This window comes from Excalfactoria chinensis, chromosome 3, assembly GCF_039878825.1.
Source record: "Excalfactoria chinensis isolate bCotChi1 chromosome 3, bCotChi1.hap2, whole genome shotgun sequence".
NCBI classification, from domain to species: domain Eukaryota; kingdom Metazoa; phylum Chordata; class Aves; order Galliformes; family Phasianidae; genus Excalfactoria; species Excalfactoria chinensis.
Genome location: NC_092827.1, coordinates 45132778 through 45152570, shown reverse-complemented (window position 1 = coordinate 45152570; position 19793 = coordinate 45132778). Strand labels below are relative to the sequence as shown.

General features: G+C 42.0%; 1 protein-coding gene across 1 annotated transcript; it reads right to left on the bottom strand.

Moving 5' to 3' along the window:
- Positions 1-2747: 2747 nt before the first annotated feature.
- Positions 2748-19246, bottom strand: NUS1 (NUS1 dehydrodolichyl diphosphate synthase subunit). The gene is made up of 5 exons (XM_072332036.1): positions 18740-19246; positions 11687-11809; positions 10129-10281; positions 5910-6009; positions 2748-5214 (listed from the first exon to the last, which is right to left on the bottom strand). Exons 1-5 carry the CDS (start codon positions 19110-19112, stop codon positions 5124-5126), a joined length of 840 nt encoding a protein of 279 aa, XP_072188137.1. The 5' UTR covers positions 19113-19246; the 3' UTR covers positions 2748-5123.
- Positions 19247-19793: the final 547 nt, after the last annotated feature.

Below are 19793 nucleotides of genomic sequence, written 5' to 3'. Positions count from 1 at the left end.
TTCGCCAGCTGGTGAGAGACTTAGCGCTGGCTAGTGATCTGTAATCCTCTGCTTAGAGCAGTTCAGTCCCTTCCTGCTTTCCTTTTCTCTCACTAACCCTCTGTCTCAGACTTTCCACCAATTTCCGAGCACAATCATGGAATCACAGAATGGCCCTGAGTGTCTCCATGGATGGGGGCACCCACAGCTTCTCTGAGCAGCTGTGCCAGGGCCCCACTGCCTTTAAGTAAAGAATTTCTACCTAATATCTAACCTAAATTTCTTCTCTCTTTCAGTTTAAAGCTATTCCCTCTTGTCCTGTTAACTACAGATCCTGGTTAAAAAGTCACTCCCCCTCTTCTTTAAAAGCCCTCTTTAGGTACTGGAAGGCTGCATACAGCTTTTCCCCAGAGCCTTCTCCAGGCTGAACAACTGACCTTCGCAGCCTTTCCTTTACACCCAAGAGGTGCCACTTGCAGAGTGGCTCATGAAATCAGTTTAACAAAAACACCCTGGTGTCAGCAGACACTTTTTCAGATGCCTTTGTGTTCTCCAAGTGAGTAGGCACCTCACCAACCAAGAGGCAACTTCTGTACAATTTCTGAACCCGGAGTCCCACAGGAAGCCTTTACATTTGATAGCCGAATCAGAACATTTCCATTACAATTACAATAAACACCTGCAGCCAAGGAGCAAGACAAACCTTTCCTTTCAGCTTATCAGCTACCAAAACTCTAATGCCCACTTGAGCTATATTACAAATCTGTCATAACAGCCAAGGGTTTAGCTCAAGTAAACATTCTCATAAACAATGCTTCCTAAACAATCGATCCATTAGAGGCTCCTGATGTTTTTGTTGCAAGGCGAGGCCTAGGTATTTTTGCAGGCCAAGGAGAAAGAGAAGTACTGAAAACCAACACAGCCAGAAAACACATGCCATACTAAAGCAGCAAGGCTTGACAGGGAGATGAAACAGCCCCAGCTTGCATTCGTGTTCAGCCAGTTAGATAGCGCAGCAAAGACCTCAAGGCAAACAGTTCCATTAAACATTAATTTGTGAAGTGCTTCAAAGTTAAGGCTGAGGCATGCTTCTCTGTAATACATAACATTATTCATCATCTGAAAAAGTTGTTTCGGATGCAATTAAAGAACAATCCTAAGGCTCTCCACAAACTGATTCAACAGAAATCAGTGAGGCCTTGTACCATTTAATAGAAGAACATACAGCAGATGAAGTGCTTGCAAGTCTCTGTTTAAATTTGTCAGATCTGAGGGGAAAGTGCAGAAGTTTAAAGCGCAGCCTTTGATTTGTTCAGCTTAGCATTTCAAGCTTATCAAAGCAGCTTAGCACCTAGAAAATAGCTAGAAGCCATGTAGTCATTCATGGTGTGGTAAAAATGGGACAAATTGTAACCTTCACAGCAGCACTCATTGGGAAGTTTTGCATAGCATGAGCTAGAACTTGGCTTTCTTGAATTTTCACCATACAGTGAACTCCCAATTCCAATAATGAATATCAACTACATTATGGATGGAGAGCCACTGGTGCTGTGCTGACTATTAAAAGCCAGCTGAGAGCCCCGACCTCCTGAAGCACACCAGACACAACCAAACTGACTTTCAATGAGCAGCTTAATGCTGGCAATCTTGAAGTTAAGAGTAAACTAACGTGGTAAAAAAATAACATGATTTCCTCTGCATTCACCATCCACTGGTAGTTTTATTTGCATCATCTAGGGTGAACCTAGTGAACAGTTACCTCCAATAATGCTACAGTTCTCCCATCAGGAGCTTCCACTCCCAAGGAACAGCACGCCAATATTACTGAAAAGGAAGGGGGGAAAAAAAAAACACCTGAAAAGTGTGTTGAGAGGCAACAAAGGAAAACCTCTGTTGTGAAACAACTGAGTAAAGAATCTAGTCTCCCTGTCAACAGCTGGGATTCTGAGACACAAGTGTTAATTGGTATGCTTACTGAAAACTCACCACTGCCAGGACCCAGCACACTCCTTCAGTTATGTGGAGTGAGCCAAGCAGTCCCAGTTGTGCTTAATCATGTACTACTTTCCTCAGTGATAAAGTAGAAGCATTTGGAGCAACAGCTAAAGCATCATATACTCATCCCCTGCTGTGTTAGATGACTTGCTGTGCAGATCCTCTCTGAAATAACTGTTCTCCATTTCATAATACAGCCCCTTGCTGGATTTGCACTCTCACCAGATGTCAGTGAAGGACCACCTCCCTTCACCTGCTGGTTAACACTCAGCACAGCCCAGGAGACTACTGGACTTTGCAGCAGTGACCCACTGCTGGCTCATGGACACCAAGACCCCCAGTGTTTATCCAAGCCTTGCCTGAAGACACTTTCCAACACATCACTCAGACTGCACTTGCTTCTTCCACACCCTCAGTTTGACCCTGATCCAAACCAGTGATGTCAGGAATCACAGCACAGCCCACAGCTCAGGATTGACTCAGCAACAGGCAGAAGCAGCAAGCTCTTAAGCAGTCAGAAACAAGTTTAGCAGGTTCCAAGGGCTATCTAAGAGCTTTACGGTAAACACTGTCAACAGTAAAGCTTTCAGAAGAGCTTCTTAGAAGTTAGGAGTGGTTAACAGGAGAAAAGCCATCCCTAGTTCTTACAATATAGCAAATAATTTAGGAATAATATAAAAAAAGGCATGAAATGTGAAGTTCCCTACTTTCTCAGCAGTGCAGCAATATGCTTAAGATTACACCATACAAGTATTCACATATCACAAAAGGCTGTAGAAAGATTATAGTCTTTTATTGATTTCTTGTTTTACAGATTAACTTCCAATAATAAAATTCAATAAAATGATTCCCTTGTCATAAAATTTGTTTTACACACTATGTACAAGTACCCAGAGACTACAGCCATACAGAACATCACAGCTATACCACAGATCTCACAGAGCAAGCCGGGGAGGTGCTAACTGCAGCAACATACATTCAGAGATCAAGTGGTGGATACACAGTGTGTTTGGCACAGCTCACTGAGGATCGCCCACACAGGGACAGTAAAAATAATCCCAACATGGATTAGTTCAACTCCATTAATTTCAGGATGGACATTTACAATTAAAGTAGCCATCGGGAGAGATTTGATTAAGCTGAATCAAATGCAGCTGAACTAATAATTTTTTAGTTTCATTAGACATCCCTCTGTAGACAAGTTCTAGACTTTGAGACCAATCTACAATGAAAACAAAGTTTGTTAGTTGAGATGTGCAGGAACCAGAGGACCGACAGCAGCTCGGATAAAATAAGTATTCTTTGGCAGCCGAACACAAACAAGATTACTTTTGAGAACTCTTCTCATGTTCGTCTCTACTGTCAGCACCAGAACTGCTTTAGTGACATACCAGCATGCATACATGGGAATTTATACACAACCTTTCATTTTGATAGAAGTCAAATTCATAATGCAGTCAGCCTTCGATACTCAGGATTCCCCTCCAACATGCTACTCATTCACCAACAAAAAAGTTAAACCTAACTCTTGGTGAGAAGCCTCTCCTGTGGCAAAAGCAAAACCCAGGGAACACAGCACGACTGTTCATCTTCTCTGCAATATCATCACTGGCAAACATCAGAAATCAAACTGTAAAGGGTAGCCAACTATATTCCAGCTCTAACGGGACCTCCCGTTAGACCCTTTATGTTAAGAACGTTAGCTGATTAAACTGCTTTTTCTTTCAAACAAAATAGACCACCAGCCCTCTTTTATAACTGAAATCCAATCTTAGCATGGCAAATACAAACCAAAGCCTACAACTAAGAGACTGCATAAGCTTACAACGTTATTATAATTAAAGCTCCCTTCTTTGTGAAACAGTATTTTCAAGTCTTGCAATCCTCCTGGGAAGTATTTCTTCCCAGTGACAGATCTAAACTGAAGAAAATAAATCCAGGCTCATTTCCAAAAGGGGAGGGATAAAGGAAAAAACTTCCAGGATGAAGCACCTACAAGTCCTGTAGCATGGTAGCATGCTGGCCAGAACACTGAAACATTCGTGTTTGTGTCCAAATAACACAACTCTGAGGATACTGCTTCATCCAAACGCTGCTATGACAACTTAACTTCCAAGACCTTCCAGTATGGACAGTACAACTAGAATAAGACATTCCACAACGAAGACTCCTAGCTATGTTCTCAGATTTGAGGTATTGATTGTTGGTGCAGCTTCATTTGACCTTCTTCTCATTTGTTGTGAAACACCATTGAAGCTTCTAATGCACAGCTCAAAATAAACCTAGTAGATGGCTTAAGCACTCCTCTGCTGTGTACACAAGCACATCAAAAAAGTGACAGCAGCTGCATCAGCTGACCTAGCACATTTGTAGAGTCTTCCCCCACAGGTGATGCCAGTGCCTTAGCCAGCATGTCACCTTAGGCTAGAATCCTATGTGGAATTATGTTTATAATTATTCCCCATAGAAAATGGGCCTGACGATAGAAATATCACTCAAAGCTGTAGGAGTACTCTGCTTTTTCACTTTTACCTCTTTAAAAAAAGAAAAGCACAGTATGAGCGTTAATAAACATACGGCCTAATCCACTTACCACAGAAGCTTCTGTTCTTCTTTAACAGAACCTTTTCACACTTCTAGAGCTACTGCTGACTTAGCCCTGACAACTAAGTAGCAGTCTATTAAGCTGTTAACAGAACCAATACAGACTTCTAAAATTCAAACATCACATAGTAAATACAGAATAATCAGGTGATGAGCTCTGAAATTCTGACCATGAAGAATTAAGAAGAAATAAACCTGAGGGACATGAACCTTCAAGGGGGTAACAGTCTTACCTACATTGTCCTGTGAACTTCACACAAGCTCTTGCATGCTCTTCTGGTCATCAGAACATAACAGTGAGGGTAATTCAGGTTTGAAGAGCTTTGCTTGCAATAAACATCTTATGATAAAGCAAACATGGTGATTTCCCTTTCCCCACAGATTCTCACGCATTCACACAGACTCTTTAGAAAGGTAAGACACTTTATTGAATTTGTTGATAAATTAAGAAAGGACTATGAACCAGACTTATGGGTCACAGGTGGTTGTAAACAGACATCAATTCCTTTCTACGGAAAGCACAACTCAGTGTGCTCAGCCAAAAGTCACTTTCCCCAGCGTTGCTCACAGGCTGCATAGCGATGGAGGGCAGAGAAAAAGTCTTCATAGCTGATGTTCTGGTGGGAAGGCAAAGAACTGAGAAAGCGAAATAGAAAATATTAATAAGCATTATAAATTTAAATATCACATGATTGATAATGCCAGCCAGTCTACTGAAAACAAGTTATTGTCTTTGCAACATGATAGTTTCTCAATACTTGTAGCCCTCATGCAACTCCATAGTAATTAAGTTGTCAGTATTCTGCCACTATTTCAATTGAAACCTGCCCATTGTATTACAAAGGCACTTTCACATTGTGCAAAAGTTGAAGAAAAACAGTTGTGTCCAGACATGTTTTCCAGTGCCCTTATAAATGCTCTTAGACTTAAGAAATACAGCAACCAAAGTCAGTTTAGTTGTTAAAGATGAACAGCAATCTAGAGGCATCATCTAGTTTCCCTGATAGGATAACGTAACAATATAAAGGACACAGAAAGCTGAAAGGTACTAGAACCCATTTAAGGAACACCAACTGAACTTGGATCAGATCACAGAGAATAGAAGGTAACAGAAGGAAAGTTTGCTGTTGCCTCACCACAACTGAAACAGCAACAATGCAGGAAGTATTTGACAGGTTCTTATTTAATAACTTAAACCCTGACATCAAGGTGTGGATATTTTTGTCTAAACACGTTTCCTCTTACAGCTTTTTCAGTTAGGTCGGTCACACAGACTTATTTGGCTAAGATATTATTTCAATCTGTTTCCACAGCAATTATAGACAACTCACATGATCTCTGTTAGTCTGATGTGCCAGGGAAGGAACCCTAATGTGCTGTCCACAGGACCAAACTTCAAGACTAAATCAGGATCTGGAAATCCACTTGTACCTGTAAGAACAACTTAAGTTAGGCTTTGACAAACTCCCTAGAAGAATTGTCTTTAAGTCTCAGGGCATCTGCTTTATAACTGAATACTTTCAGTTTTCAAATACTTGGAAAGGCACTGATGGGAACAGTTAGGTTGTTTTAAATAACAGCAAACCATAATAGTGAGGTTACAGCTGACTTGCTCTACCTTTGTCTTGGCAAACTTTTAATAGAGCAGAACATATTACATCTTAGCACATACTTACTACTTACTGTAGTCTTAACTATGCAGATTTACTGTCGAGTAGAAGAGCCACTAGCAAAAAACCTTAAGGACATTTCATAGAAAAAAAGAACACTTGGTATCACTGATTAGCAAGAAAATATATTGTAAAAACGTACTGCCAGATTAACTGCCTGATTGCTCAGAATAGAGCTACACAGACACGTAAAAATTCCTACTGCAAAGTTGCAGACAAACTGTTGCAGGTGGCATCTCCCTGGTTAGAGTGAGCAAAAAAAAAATTGCCTTATTCCTCGTTAGTAAGCAGACAGGATCCACACATGACTATGAAACCCAGTTCATTAGGCACCTACACTCTTACTATCCAGATTGAAAAACCCCAGCCACTGTTGTTCAACTAGTCTAATCAGCACTCTGATGATTTCATTATCTACTCCCAGTCTTTGGAACTGGGCATATAAACAGCTGTTCAAGGTAGTAAATCTCACTCCCCAGAAAGTAGAAGTATTACAGTTATGTACTTGGGATTTTCCCCATGTTAAAAAAACTACTTAAGTCTTCAGTAGCTTGCTGTCTTGTTCACCATGAGAGCTTCCTACTGACCTTCCAAGGAAGACGACAATTACTGGCCCCTTCCATACAATTTGTCATACCCGAAGTACTACAGACTAGAACTGACATAGGCAACATGCTTAGAATGAACGGTCTTAGTCCAGCTTTCTCTAACAAGTCCAGTGCGTTTATTAAGTGAAAAACAATACTATACCAAAAGGAGACCAAAAAAGTAAGCTGTTCTTCATGCACTTGTCTCCTCAAAAAGCATTTCAGCAGTCATAATCCTACGTTGCTATAACGTTGCTACAAGCAATGGTTACTCCACAATATTTCCTGTTGCACTTCCTACTATCCACTAATTCCACAACTTAACTGCAGGAGTGCTTGCACTGTGTAATTCTTACCTTTAGCAAATGACAAAATTCAATGCTGCCTACTTGCTGCTAACTTCAGATTATTATCATTATTTTTTTAAAGAAAACCCATGCTAGCCTAAACTTAGAGGAACTTAACATCAGGAAGAACAAAAAAACTAAGGTCCCATATGATTTCTTCCCTCCACTCCCATTATAAACTTCAAGCTGAAGATTTAAAATAAAATCATATCCTCCCTCCTCACTGAATCATCACAACAGTAAACTTCTCATCAGAGACAAATAAGCTACTTTCCTCAAGCATTCCCTAAGCACTTCTACAAAAGCCGCAGTTTAGAGCTTATCTCAAAGAGAACAGAGAAGTATAAAGCTGAAGCTGCTTATTTATTGGTAAGCTAGTATGTTAGTATGAAACAGCTTTGCAGGGAAGCAGCAAATACTTAGAAGTGGGGATTCTGGTGGAAGTGGACAGCTTTACTCATCAGCTGATTCAGAAGCTGAGTATTCCTCAGCTGGTCAGTTCAGCAGCAGGATCTTCCAACACTGCAATGACTTTTTCAAACAGGAAAAGACCTTCAGAGAGCCCAGTTAATTCTAATATTTCCTTCTGGCTCCTATCTGAAGAAGGAAAATGAACAGTATGTAGTATTACTGTCAGAACAGCCTTTTTAAATACAGTACTGTGCTTCCTACCTTGCATCCATTTCTCTATCTAAACACATCAACACTACAGATACTTTGCATGTGGAAAATCCCTCAGAGCAGAAGAAATGTACTTCAGCATAGGAAGTTCCGCACGAATGTGCGCAAGAACTTCTTTACAGTGAGGGTGACGGAGCACTGGAACAGGCTGCCCAGGGAGGTGGTGGAGTCTCCTTCTCTGGAGATATTCAAGACCCGCCTGGACGCCTACCTGTGCAACGTGGTGTAGGGAGCCTGCTTTGGCAGGGGGGTTGGACTCGATGATCTCTAGAGGTCCCTTCCAACCCCTACAATTCTGTGATTCTGTGATTAAAGTTCAGCACACAAAAGACAGGACTTGGGAGCAGAATCCATGAGGAGGCAAGAAGGCTCAGACACTCAAGAAAAAGAAATCTCACAATATCCCTTCTAAGCCAGAAATTTTATGAGGGAAACATGAATGAATTTGTAGAACTGACATTACCACTTCTCTACATAGATTAACCAGGCCAACTTGAACAGCATTATCATCATATTAATTACTGGAAAGGGAGACAAAGTAGAGGTATTTATAATATAGCTGGCACCTACTTTTCCTGAAAGCAAGTTCGCTGAGAACAAACCACAGCTACACTGAAGAAAACTTAAGCTGTAAGGATCTGAACAAGAATGAAGAATCTAAAAAGCCACTTAAGTTAAAACCCCCATCACTTCAGAACCAGACTTTAAATAAGCACATTCTACATGAGGAAAGTATAAAAAACTATATTATCATGTACTTAAATCAATATGTGAAAAAAAATCAGAGGCGTACAGAATGCTCCTGAATGAAAAGCCTAGGATTATTGCTAGGTAGATACCATTTTTCAGAATTCCTTCTGGATTTAGATCAGCAACTCAGACATTTACATTCAATACCTTGCAACTGAAAATACACTGAAACTAAACATGACAACAAAAACAAGCAGTTTCATGAACTAAGTCAGTCATGGAAGACTAATTCTTCCAGCTGTCTTAGACATTAAAAACACACAGATTAATAAGCAGGACTCATTACTGATATTGTCTTTAGTTACAAGCCACACAATTAATCTATTTTGAAAGTTTACAGTTTTGACAGACTAAAAATCTAGATTTCTTTTTCTGTGCTCAGCTATCATGCATTACGTGAACAATAGACACATGCAAGGATAGCAGATCAGAAACAAGTGTTTGATAAACTCTACTGCAGCATCAATGGTCAGAATACACATACGGGTACCACTGGCACCAGTTCTTCAAGACCAGTGACTGTCCTACAGAAGCAATTATCCGCTTTCTTAAATTGCCTTAGGGCACAACAGGCTAGACACCTAAGTTACTTCCTCAGGGGTCATATTAAACACCCATTTAATAATTCCACTACTGTAAGAAGATGCCATATGCTTAAAAAAGGGAAAATTCAGTTGGGATTAAGACTAAACTTGCACTGCAACAGATCCAGTCCAGAATTCAGCTGATTACTTGTTTGGGGAATGAGGAAGGGAAGAGAGGAATCTCTCTAGACTCCAATTAATGGAAGCCATGCTGTAACAACGTACCAGGCACTCAGCTTGCCTGCAGACATCCAAGTTGAATGAACCTGAAACCTGACCCCAGCTGCACTTAACATGCACTGATCATCTAGAGAAGTTGACAAAGTACTCCAGCTCCTCAGCTCAATGCCGTTTCTTCCTCACAGGCAATGGGGGCAGCCCTGCCCTTTTCACAGCTATTGCAAGTAGCCATGCAACCTCAGCACAGAGTCAGTAATCTGCATGAATTAGTAATGGAGATAACTGACATGGGTTACAAAGCAGCAAAGGATCAGCAAGTACCCTGTTATTTGCATTCAACTCAGGGCCAGTGGTTAGGCAGTTTTAATTCCTGTAACTAGATTTGTAAAGACCTCCCCGCTCACACCTAGGCTTGCAGCATGCTAGCTTGCAAGAAGATAACCTTACTTGTAAGTCTAGTTTCAGCTTATCCCAGAAGTACTTTTTTTTTTTCCAGAACATCCCATAAAGCTTGTAAATTCTGTGAAAATGAGACTCTTCAACTTAGCTTAGGGTTTTCTTTGGAGTTTTTTCTTTAAACAGATCTAAGCAGTAAAACAGCAAGAGTTTTGAGCATAAGTTTGATGGCACTCAGCATAACTTATTCTGATAGACTATACACAAAGATACATACATGTTATAAGCATATAAGAAATCAAATTAGTTATGAATTGCACGTTTCCCTCCTCCTAAAGGAGGATATCATACTTACTACTTAACAAGTTGCCTAACACATTCACATCCAGGTCTGTATATGTTCTCTGCTGTTGTGCTACCAACTGACAAAAGTTCTGAGCAGCTTTTACTATGTCTGCTTTTCCATCTTCTGGAGACAGCACCTTCAATGTAGATTGGCAATTTAAAACTGAAAGTACAAAACACAGTTTAAAAGTAACAGAAATACAGTTTTAAATGTGCTTTAAATATTCACAGGGTGCGACAAAGTAACTTAGTTTACTTCATATAATATATAAATAGTCCTAAGTATACATCACTCAGCTGTTAAAGAAGTTCATAAGAAACTTATGGATTGGCTATTGCTAAAAACCAAGCCTAAAGCAACTATTATGAGGAGGCCTGTGAGAAATGGCTTAAAGTCAGTCCTCAAATGCAGTTTGTTCCAGAGAAATTTGTGTAGGTTCTAACAGTCATGAAAAGCACTAAGAACAGGTACTGAATTACCGATCTGGGTTTGACAAGCAATATAAAAAGATCCTACTCTTATACTTTTCAAGAGAGTGCTTCAACTACTTTGAATATTAATTTGACAACAGGATTAAGCTACAGCTCTCCCCAAACACAGGATTTCCACAGCACTCCAAAAGCAATCAAGAAGTGATGCTGCAACACTGATCCTAAGATTACTTAATACAGAGAAGGTAGGAGCTATGTAACACTACCAGAGTTTATCCACTGAACTATAATTGCTGCAAAATAGCCCCTTAAATAACAGGCATAATCTCATGAATGCCTATGCTATTGTGAGGCAGGATAAAAACCTGAGATAAACTTACCAAGGAAGCTAACGGCTACAAATAACTGCTGTATTTAGCCCAGCTTGAAGTAACTGGGTTAAATACAAAGCACACTAACATTAAAATACACAAGTTTTGCCAGTAATGAATCTAACTGCTTACAATTGTATTTTGTGTTCATTTGAATACACATCAGAACACCTACACTCAGTTTATCAAAGGCCAACACAATAAAAAAAACCTTGAGAATATTTGATCAATTTGTCATACAGAGAAACAGTCTTTGACATACCAGCATTGACAGATTAGTATTCTGTATGCCCTTTGTATTCATTGTTACACATTAACACGATAACCAACAGTTCTGCTCTTCCACATCCTTCCAACTTTGAGGTAAAGCATAAGTTTGGAGAAAGAACTGCACGCATTACTAACCTAATATTAGTTCCCTTCCTTTTTCAAGTCTCTCCTCAAAAGAATTAATTTCACTCAAGCAGTGGAAAGCTGAGTTGCACTCATGCATTAAAGGGGTCACTGTTTTGCTAGCAGAAAGACTAGACCCAGTAACAACGCCCAGACATAGGGAAGAACAAGACTTCACTATGAGTCATAAACGCAATCATACTGAAAGCTTAACACTAACCCCAGAATGTTGCATGTATTCTGATTATCAGAGGCTAATGAAGGAAAAGATCATCATGTATCTGAATGTGTTTAAGTAAAAGCGGAATTATGATCCATTATGATCCATAACTGAAGTCATATTAGTTTCTGTCCACTCTCAGTTCACCTTACCTTGATCAGCTTTATCTTGACTTGCAAATTCCACTGTGTATTTGGAGCAGTCTAATCCTAAGAGTTCTTGCTCCTGCTTTAAAATCTCATCCATCAGTCTTGAATTATTCCTCTTGAAAATACCTTTAAAAAAAAAAAGTTACATGTCAGCCACAAACTACAGTGCTATAAAAACAGATCTGACACTGTACTGGGGGAAGAAAATCAAATGGCCAATACTGGTTTCAAACTGGAATGCACAAGTATGATAAGAATCAAAAGCAAGTGCTACTGCACATGACTAACTCCAGTGACCTTGCAAAGCATATACGGGGAGACAACTCTCATGTGCTTCTGTTCCTCTTGTACACAGCCTGGTTTAAGCAGCAGTTCACAATTGCATAAGAGATGCAATCACTTTAAGAATCACTTTGCTGTCTTTAGTATGCTGAGCAACAGTTTGAGACAGCAATATCCCAGCAGCACAAGACCATCACGTCATCATAACACCTAGCTTCCTTACTGCCCCACAGTGCTGTATATTTGCTGCTGACACCTGTATTCACTTACACACATATTAGTAAAACTATAATCTAAGAAAGCAATTCACTATAAACTGATCCAGAAGACAACTAAATCAGGGCATCAGGTCACAGTAACTACTCACTCGTGCAATTGCCAACGTCAAAAATTTCCTAATAAGAGAATTTCACAAGCTCTATCATGTAATGAACTGATGCAGCTCCCACAGCCTTTTCAAACTTGCATGCTTATCATAGATGCATTTTGAGTTCAGGAGTCTACAAAAACTTGGTTAAGCAAACATGCTTGGATTGCTGTTCTAAAATTCCAGCTTTTAGTTACACTACACTACTTCTAATTAAAAATTATGGTAAAATTAAGTATTAAAGCCTAAATATTTACTTTACAATGAAAGAGTACAGATATGCATATTTACATTAGAACTGATAACCCTTTTATCACTTGGCATTCAGGGGTTGCTGCCAAGAGCTTAAGTTTCATTCAGCGATCCTAAGGCAAGGACTTCTGCAGACCAGTCAAAAAACTGTCCATACAATCAACTTACTACTCAAGAAACACTGAACTTGCATACAACTTTCCAGTCATGCTTTTTCTTTATCACCTCAGCCTGATCTACATTTAGAAACTACTAAAACACCAGTTTTCATGTCAGCAGTAGTTTGAGTAAATATAGATGTATTAGGATTAGCTGGTGTTTTGTATAGACTTATTAGATGACTTAACAGGTGATACATTCATCTGTTTTTCTTCTCATCCTGAATATCTTCTGCAAAAAATAACTTCATTATAAGCATTGTTAATGGTATATAACTGATTTCACATTGACAGGTGAACAAACACCATTAAGACAGAAAACCTGATAGACAGAAGCACTGGAAAACTTGAACCACAAGCATTTCACTTCTACTCTCATTTAGCTCACCTGCCACATTCAGCTGTTCCAAACAGAATCCTATTTTGTTCTGGGAACAGCAGTGTAACAAATGAAAGCAAGCTTGTAGAAATGTGTATATTCCATTTTCACAACACAAGCGACAAGTACACCACTGATCATTAGTTCCCACTCACACTACAGCTGAGGCAAACCAGAGCAGTCAGCTTTCTGCACTAGTCCTCCATTACACATTCTTTTCTATTTCACACCTTTTGCTCTGCTTTGGTATTGTTACAAGCTGTGCCCATTTGCAGTCAACGGTAGTGTTGCACCATTTAAAGGTTAGAGACTGACAAAGCAGTGTGCAAGCAGAAGTCTGCAGGTGCACCAGAAACATGATTTAGACAAGTCAAGTTTAGACAAGTCAAATCATAGAAACCACTGTCATTCAGAACACCAGGTGGTGTCAGCCACTCATCTGTCAGGCCAGACTACCAAAACCAACACTTACCAATGGCTAGATAGCATCTTACTGTTAAACATTCTCACTTGTCCTGCTATTTAAAGCAAGACAGAAGAAAGCAATCACAGGAGAAAAACCACCTCTTCCTTACAAGAGAAAACCTTACCAAACTAAGCCTATGAAAGAATACATTTCCATAGCATTCCTGTCATTTGCTTTCTCAACTCTCTCAATGCCAGTTTACTTAGGACAGGCTTACTGTGACTATCAGTTCAAATAATATATATTCAAGAAACTGTTTTTACACATGAAAACCTTCATCCTTGCGTTGAATCATGTTAGCTGCAATTTAGAATCATAGAATCACAAGGTTGGAAAGGACCTACAAGGTCATCTAGTCCAACCATCCTCCCATTACACTGTTACCACAAGCCACTAAACCCTATCTTGTAGCTCCTCATCCAGACGCCTCTTGAAAACTTCCAGGGACGGCGACACCACCACCGCCCTGGGCAGCCATTCCAGTGCCTGACCTCTCTCTGAGAGAAAGAGCTCTTCCTTATAGCTAACCTAAACCTCCCCTTGTACAACTTGCGTCTATTTCCTCAAGTCCTGTTCAACCTCTTCACCCAGGCAATAAACTCCTCCTCATCATAACCTTCCTTCAGGAAGTTGTAGAGTACGATTAGGTTCTTTTTCTGAGCCTCCTCTTCTCCAGACTAAACAATCCCAGCTCCCAGAGTCACCAAGGCTGGACAAGACCTCCAAGATCATCCCAGTCCTACTGTCCACCTACCACTAATATTTCTCCACTAAATCATTTCCTTCAGTACAACACCTAGATGTTTCTTGAACACCTTCAGGGCTGGTGACTCCACAGCCTCCCTTAAGCACCCAACCACTCTGAGAGAAGAGTTTTTTTCCTAATGTCTAACTTGAATCTCACTGGCACAGCTTGAGTCTGCTCCCTCCAGTCCTATCACTAGTTACACAGGAAAAGCAGCCGATTCCCACCTTGCCACGCCACAACATCCTTTCCAGTAGTTGAAGAGAGTGATAAGGTCATCACCCCCGAGCCTCATCTTCTCCAGAAGAAACAACCGCAGTCCCCTCAGACACTCCTCAGACTTGTGCTCCAGGCCCCTCACAGCTTCACTGTCCTTCTCTCAACATGCTCCAACAGCTTCCATGTCTGTCTTGTAGCAAGAGGCCCCAAACTGAACACGTTGAAGTTGAAAGTAAGAAAGTAAGGTTTGTGTCACTACATTGCACCTTCCAGGATACCGAGCACAAGAAAATGTTATCTATTCTAGAAGTCCTGAAAAATATTGAAACCAAGTTTGAAAACAGCTGAAGTCACTTAAATTTCATTCTAGTTAGAGCCACTGAAGCTACAGCTCGCAAAACAGGAAGAATTCAGAATCAGAATTCAGTGACCACTCCTCCCACAGTTCCTGTTCTAGGACAGAACGTCCCTGCAAGAATTCACTGGTTATCAAGAGGAAAAAAAAGCATTACTACTTCCATACTACCTATCCCTATAAGGCTATAATGTACAGACTGGCCTTAGACCACATTAAATACACGGTCTCAAGACTCCACCTAACGAACACCAAAACAGTTGCTGAATGTCAAGTTTCATAGCATTAGAAGACTCACAGCAGATGCAGTGTGACATAAATGCACTTCAGTGACAAAAAGCTACAACATACTTAACTCCCTCTTCATGAAAACACACCAAACATTCAGTTTTGTAAGTTGATCAGTTCAACTAAACTACCAAATAATCCAGAAGAGACTAAAGGCCTGGTCTGCAGCTCCTCAAATGATTTCATTATTACTTCATCTTGTTATTTCAAAGAATTTCTTAAAGAAAAATTGGTCAGAAGTAAAACAGCTCACCAGGAAACTAAATCCCAGATAAAGAAACACAGGTCCAACACAGTAGTACTACAGGCTTTTAACCACACTCCAACTAGTAGCATCTCTTCAGGAACCCAAAACATCCAGATGCTGAGAGACTGCAAGCCTCCTGAAATTGCTCCATCCTTGTTCCACACTACAGGAAAGCTTTACTGATGAACAGAAGTAAATCTCAGTGTCCTACAACTAGCATAGTAACAAAAGAAGCTTAAAGCATCTAACAGTGGTAAAAGGCAGCTGCAGTCTTCAAGTGTGAGGAGGCAGAGTTACTTCTTCTGTGACAACATCTCAGAGGAATAATATCTCTTTGACAAAAACAAATCCTTGAGTAAAACCTATATTTAAATAAAGTTCAATTAATCTAAAATTGAGAACTCAGGCACACAGTACTATGAACCTCTTAAGAGTTCTGCTGCGTATCTGGAAAATATTTTGATACGTGGGAGAAAGAAAAAGGCCCCTAACTATCAGAAACACCACAAGAATGACACGGTAGGCCCAGCTTGGGAAAAAGCACCTGAGTACTGCATGTCATATCACAACATGTTTACTACAGTACAAGATAGCTCTTTATCCTGAAGTCCCCCTGCATTGTGCACTCTTATTTAAACCTTTTAGACTACTGACCTTCAGATTCAGGGAAGACAGTCAAGTACCTGATGAGGTTCTACAATTATTGTTCAATGTATTTGTAACATACTGAGCTTTCTCGTAATTGCCCATGAGAATATCTAACTCCAGCCAAGCTGCCTTTGGAGTTATTCATTATGAAGAGCTAAGAATACAGAACCAATCTTCTCTTCGATTAGCTAATGAAAATCTGAGAATTTCACAACTATTTCTTATTATAAGAATTACCAGTGCTTATCTGGTAGTTCTGCTTGGAAGAATGTCACACTCCTCCCGTTTTCCTGTAGGCAGTCCAATTAAGGTCACGTTTTAACGTGAGCTTTCTACAGGAAATTGAAAGAGACATTTCCTTCCAGGAAACACAAGCATGGAAGAGCATTCCTGTAACCAAAGCCTTCTGTCTTAATGAGCAGGATCTCACTGTTACACAAAAGCAGTGAAGGGAGAGAAACCCAAGCATACTCCACTACCTCTAATAAAGAAGCAGAGTACTCTCACCTTGTTTCCTTTTCCACCATAGACAGCAGCAGTAGTGACAACACATTTTTGCTAAGTCAACAGTAAGTAAACTGTATGAACACAGGATCTTGCTGAAGCAGAACAGCACACAAGAAGTAACCCTCAGCTAAGATTACAACAAGCAAAGCATAATTAAGGATCATCCACTGCTACTGATAACAGCCAGTTGTACCTGTCTTTTTTTTTTTTTTACCTTCACATATTAATGCTACTGCTGAGGGTTTCAGACCACACTATAGTTTAGAACTGCATTTAAGAACAAGATTGCACGGTACTACAGTGTCCTGCGTAGCTACAGGCCTATTTGGAAGTGCTCTATGCTCAATCCAGACACTGTAAGGAGCTCAGCACCAAGAGAAAGGCAGTGTATCTGCTACTACCAGAAACGTGTATACTCAAGTTATTTGAATGACTAGTCACTCAGAACTCACTGACACCAATTTAAAAGGCTCTGTACAGAAAGCAGACATGGCTGGTATCCCAGAAAACACATATACCTGTAAAGAACATGGATATGTAACAGCAGGCTTGTCTCATGAAGTATGAAGTCTGGCAATAGCTAATGACTTAGACCACTTAGCTGCTGTGGATTAAGGCTTGCCTTCATCAATTATATGCTCAATAATTCAAGCTGGTAATTAAAGTGGTATATTCAGATATCTAAGGACTAATAAAATTAGCTATGGATAAAACATTTCTTCATCTCAGTGTCACGATATTGTAGCTCTATTTTCAAGCCTAAGAGTACTAACAAAACTTACTAGCACACAACTTTGACTGTTACCTTTTATTAGTTCCACTCATGTTAATCACCACTCAAAGCAGTTCTTCTGAACACCTGACAACCATTCTGCAGGGTTATTTCATCTGCACCACTTTTCAGAGGACGGCCTTATCATTTCTGCTCATCACACGCACAGCCTTGTACCAGTCAGTCCCAGGTCTGACTGGGACTCAGCACGTGTTCTGGAGAAGCAGAAGTAATTGTGCTATTAGTGGAAACAAACAAGCTGAATGCTGATTTCACCCTTCCAGACAGGATCTCAGTAACACTATCTGTGATTGCCCACCCCTCCTCAGGATAATTTACTTGAGGTTTGACAGGAAATACGAGGACTATAGAATCAAGTTCTTCTCTTTAGGTCACAAGGGAAACTCTTGTGTAGTACCAATGCTTGCTCTGTAGCACTTCACCTGGCTTCACGCTTTTGAAGCTGAAAGCAAAAAGCATCAACACACTAATGGCTTTTGTATCCTCTAAGTGTTGCACAAGTATTTAGAAGACGCCTTGACTTTGAAAGGAGGAAGTGTCCTCTCACTGAAACACAGCGTAACAAAGTTCCGCAACAGCTGTACACAGGTCAATTTAAACTAGTAAGGGATTGGTGTCAGTCCAGTTTCTTAGAAAGACCTTATAAGATTTAGCAAGAGTCAGGCCACTTGAGTCTTGCATTATGTATGAAGGACCAGAGGTGCAACAACAACCACTGAAGGCAGTAGTTTTAAAAACCACGCATACCTATGATAAGCATAAGGCCACCACAGCTCTAAGTTTTATATCTTTAACCACAGCAGGTACCACCTACTTTGGTAAAGGCACTGTTGAGCTCTTCCTGAAAGACCACCGCAAGACACACAGTGCAGACAGCACCCCTAATTAGTCATAGATCTACAGAGCAAACCCAGTCTGCACAACATCTCTTGACAGCCACCAGAAGAAGTTCAGAACAGCAGGTGAACATTAGTCATTCCTAGTCTCTCCGAGAGGCACTACAAGCACTGCCAGATCTGCAGCAGGAAGCTTCGTCCTCAGAAAGGACAGCAGCACAGCACACCTTGGATGCGATTAGCCCTCCTGAGCTGCTGGCTTCCACGGTCTCAGAGATTATCCGTCAGCTGAGATTACCACACAGTTGGCTTCACGTCCTCAGCAGGAAAGCACTGAATACTACAGAATGGGCTGTAGGGGAAGGGACCACCGCAGAGCTCACCCGGCCCCAACTCCCTGCAGTGGGCAGGTCTGCCCTCCCCAGCGGCTGCCCATGGCCCCTTTCAACCTGGTCTCGAGAGCCTCCAGGGGTGGGAGACCCACAGCTCTCCAGACAGCTCTCCCGCCGCTCACCGTTGTGGTCGTAGACGCTGACGTAGGAGATGCCCACCGCCATGCACCACACCACCAGGCTGGCCATGTCCGCGTAGCTCGGCTCCTCCTCGGTCACCACCAGACCCACGTGCAACGGCAGCTTCTGCAGGGCTCGCCCGTCCGCGCGGCCCCTCGCTCGTATCCCGGGCCGCCTCCTGCCGGGCCGCCGCCCGCCTCGGGCCGCGCCGGGGAAGGCGAGAGCGCGGGCGGCGGGGCCCAGCAAGGCGCAGGAGGCGGCGGCGCGGCGCCGGAGCCAGGCGCGGGGAGCAGCCAGCAGCGCGCGCTGCAGGCAGAGCAAGGCGCGCAGCAGGGCGTGCAGCGCGCGCCACGCCAGTCCCCGCACCGCGCTCATGGGGAGCGCTCCGCGCACGGCCCGCGACGGCCGCCTTCAGCCGCAGCGCGCCGCACGCCGCGCCATCGCTTCGCCCGCCTCACGGAGTCCGCGTCTCTCGCCGGGCGCCCGCCGCACGCACCGCCATCTTCCTGCCGCCCCGCCTGATCTTTCACCTCTCACCCCGCCACATGCGCGGCGCCCGTTGGCCGCCCGGCGAGCCGCCGTCACTTCCGCCCACGGCGAGAGAATGACGTGGCTGTAAGGGAAGAGGCGGGGTGGGACGCGGAGGGAGCGTCGCGGGGCGTGGTGGGGTTGGGGCGGTGCTGGTCTGCTTTGCATCGCCCTTATGGGACGTGCGGGTTGTCTCGTTCTGCGGCTCTGATCGTCTCGTGTGAGCAGTGCCAGCTTAGGCTGCCCCGAGTAGGAGGAGGGCCGTGTTCGGGCCTAGAGGGGCAGCATCGTTCTGGTGTAGCGTGGGGCTTCTATCTGGGTGAGGTACAAGAGAGGTTTTCTGTCCTGGCTTGTATCTGTGCATAGGCTTAAGGATCTATAGGAGCAAATTCCCATTCCTTACAGGCCCATAGGTTGTGCAAGAGCTTTGCCCAGTGCTGAAGTGACAAGAGTGTGCCATCAGTACAGAGCTGAATGAGAAGTAACTGTAGTGAAAATTGCTTTTCTTATTCTTATGTAGTAGAAAAT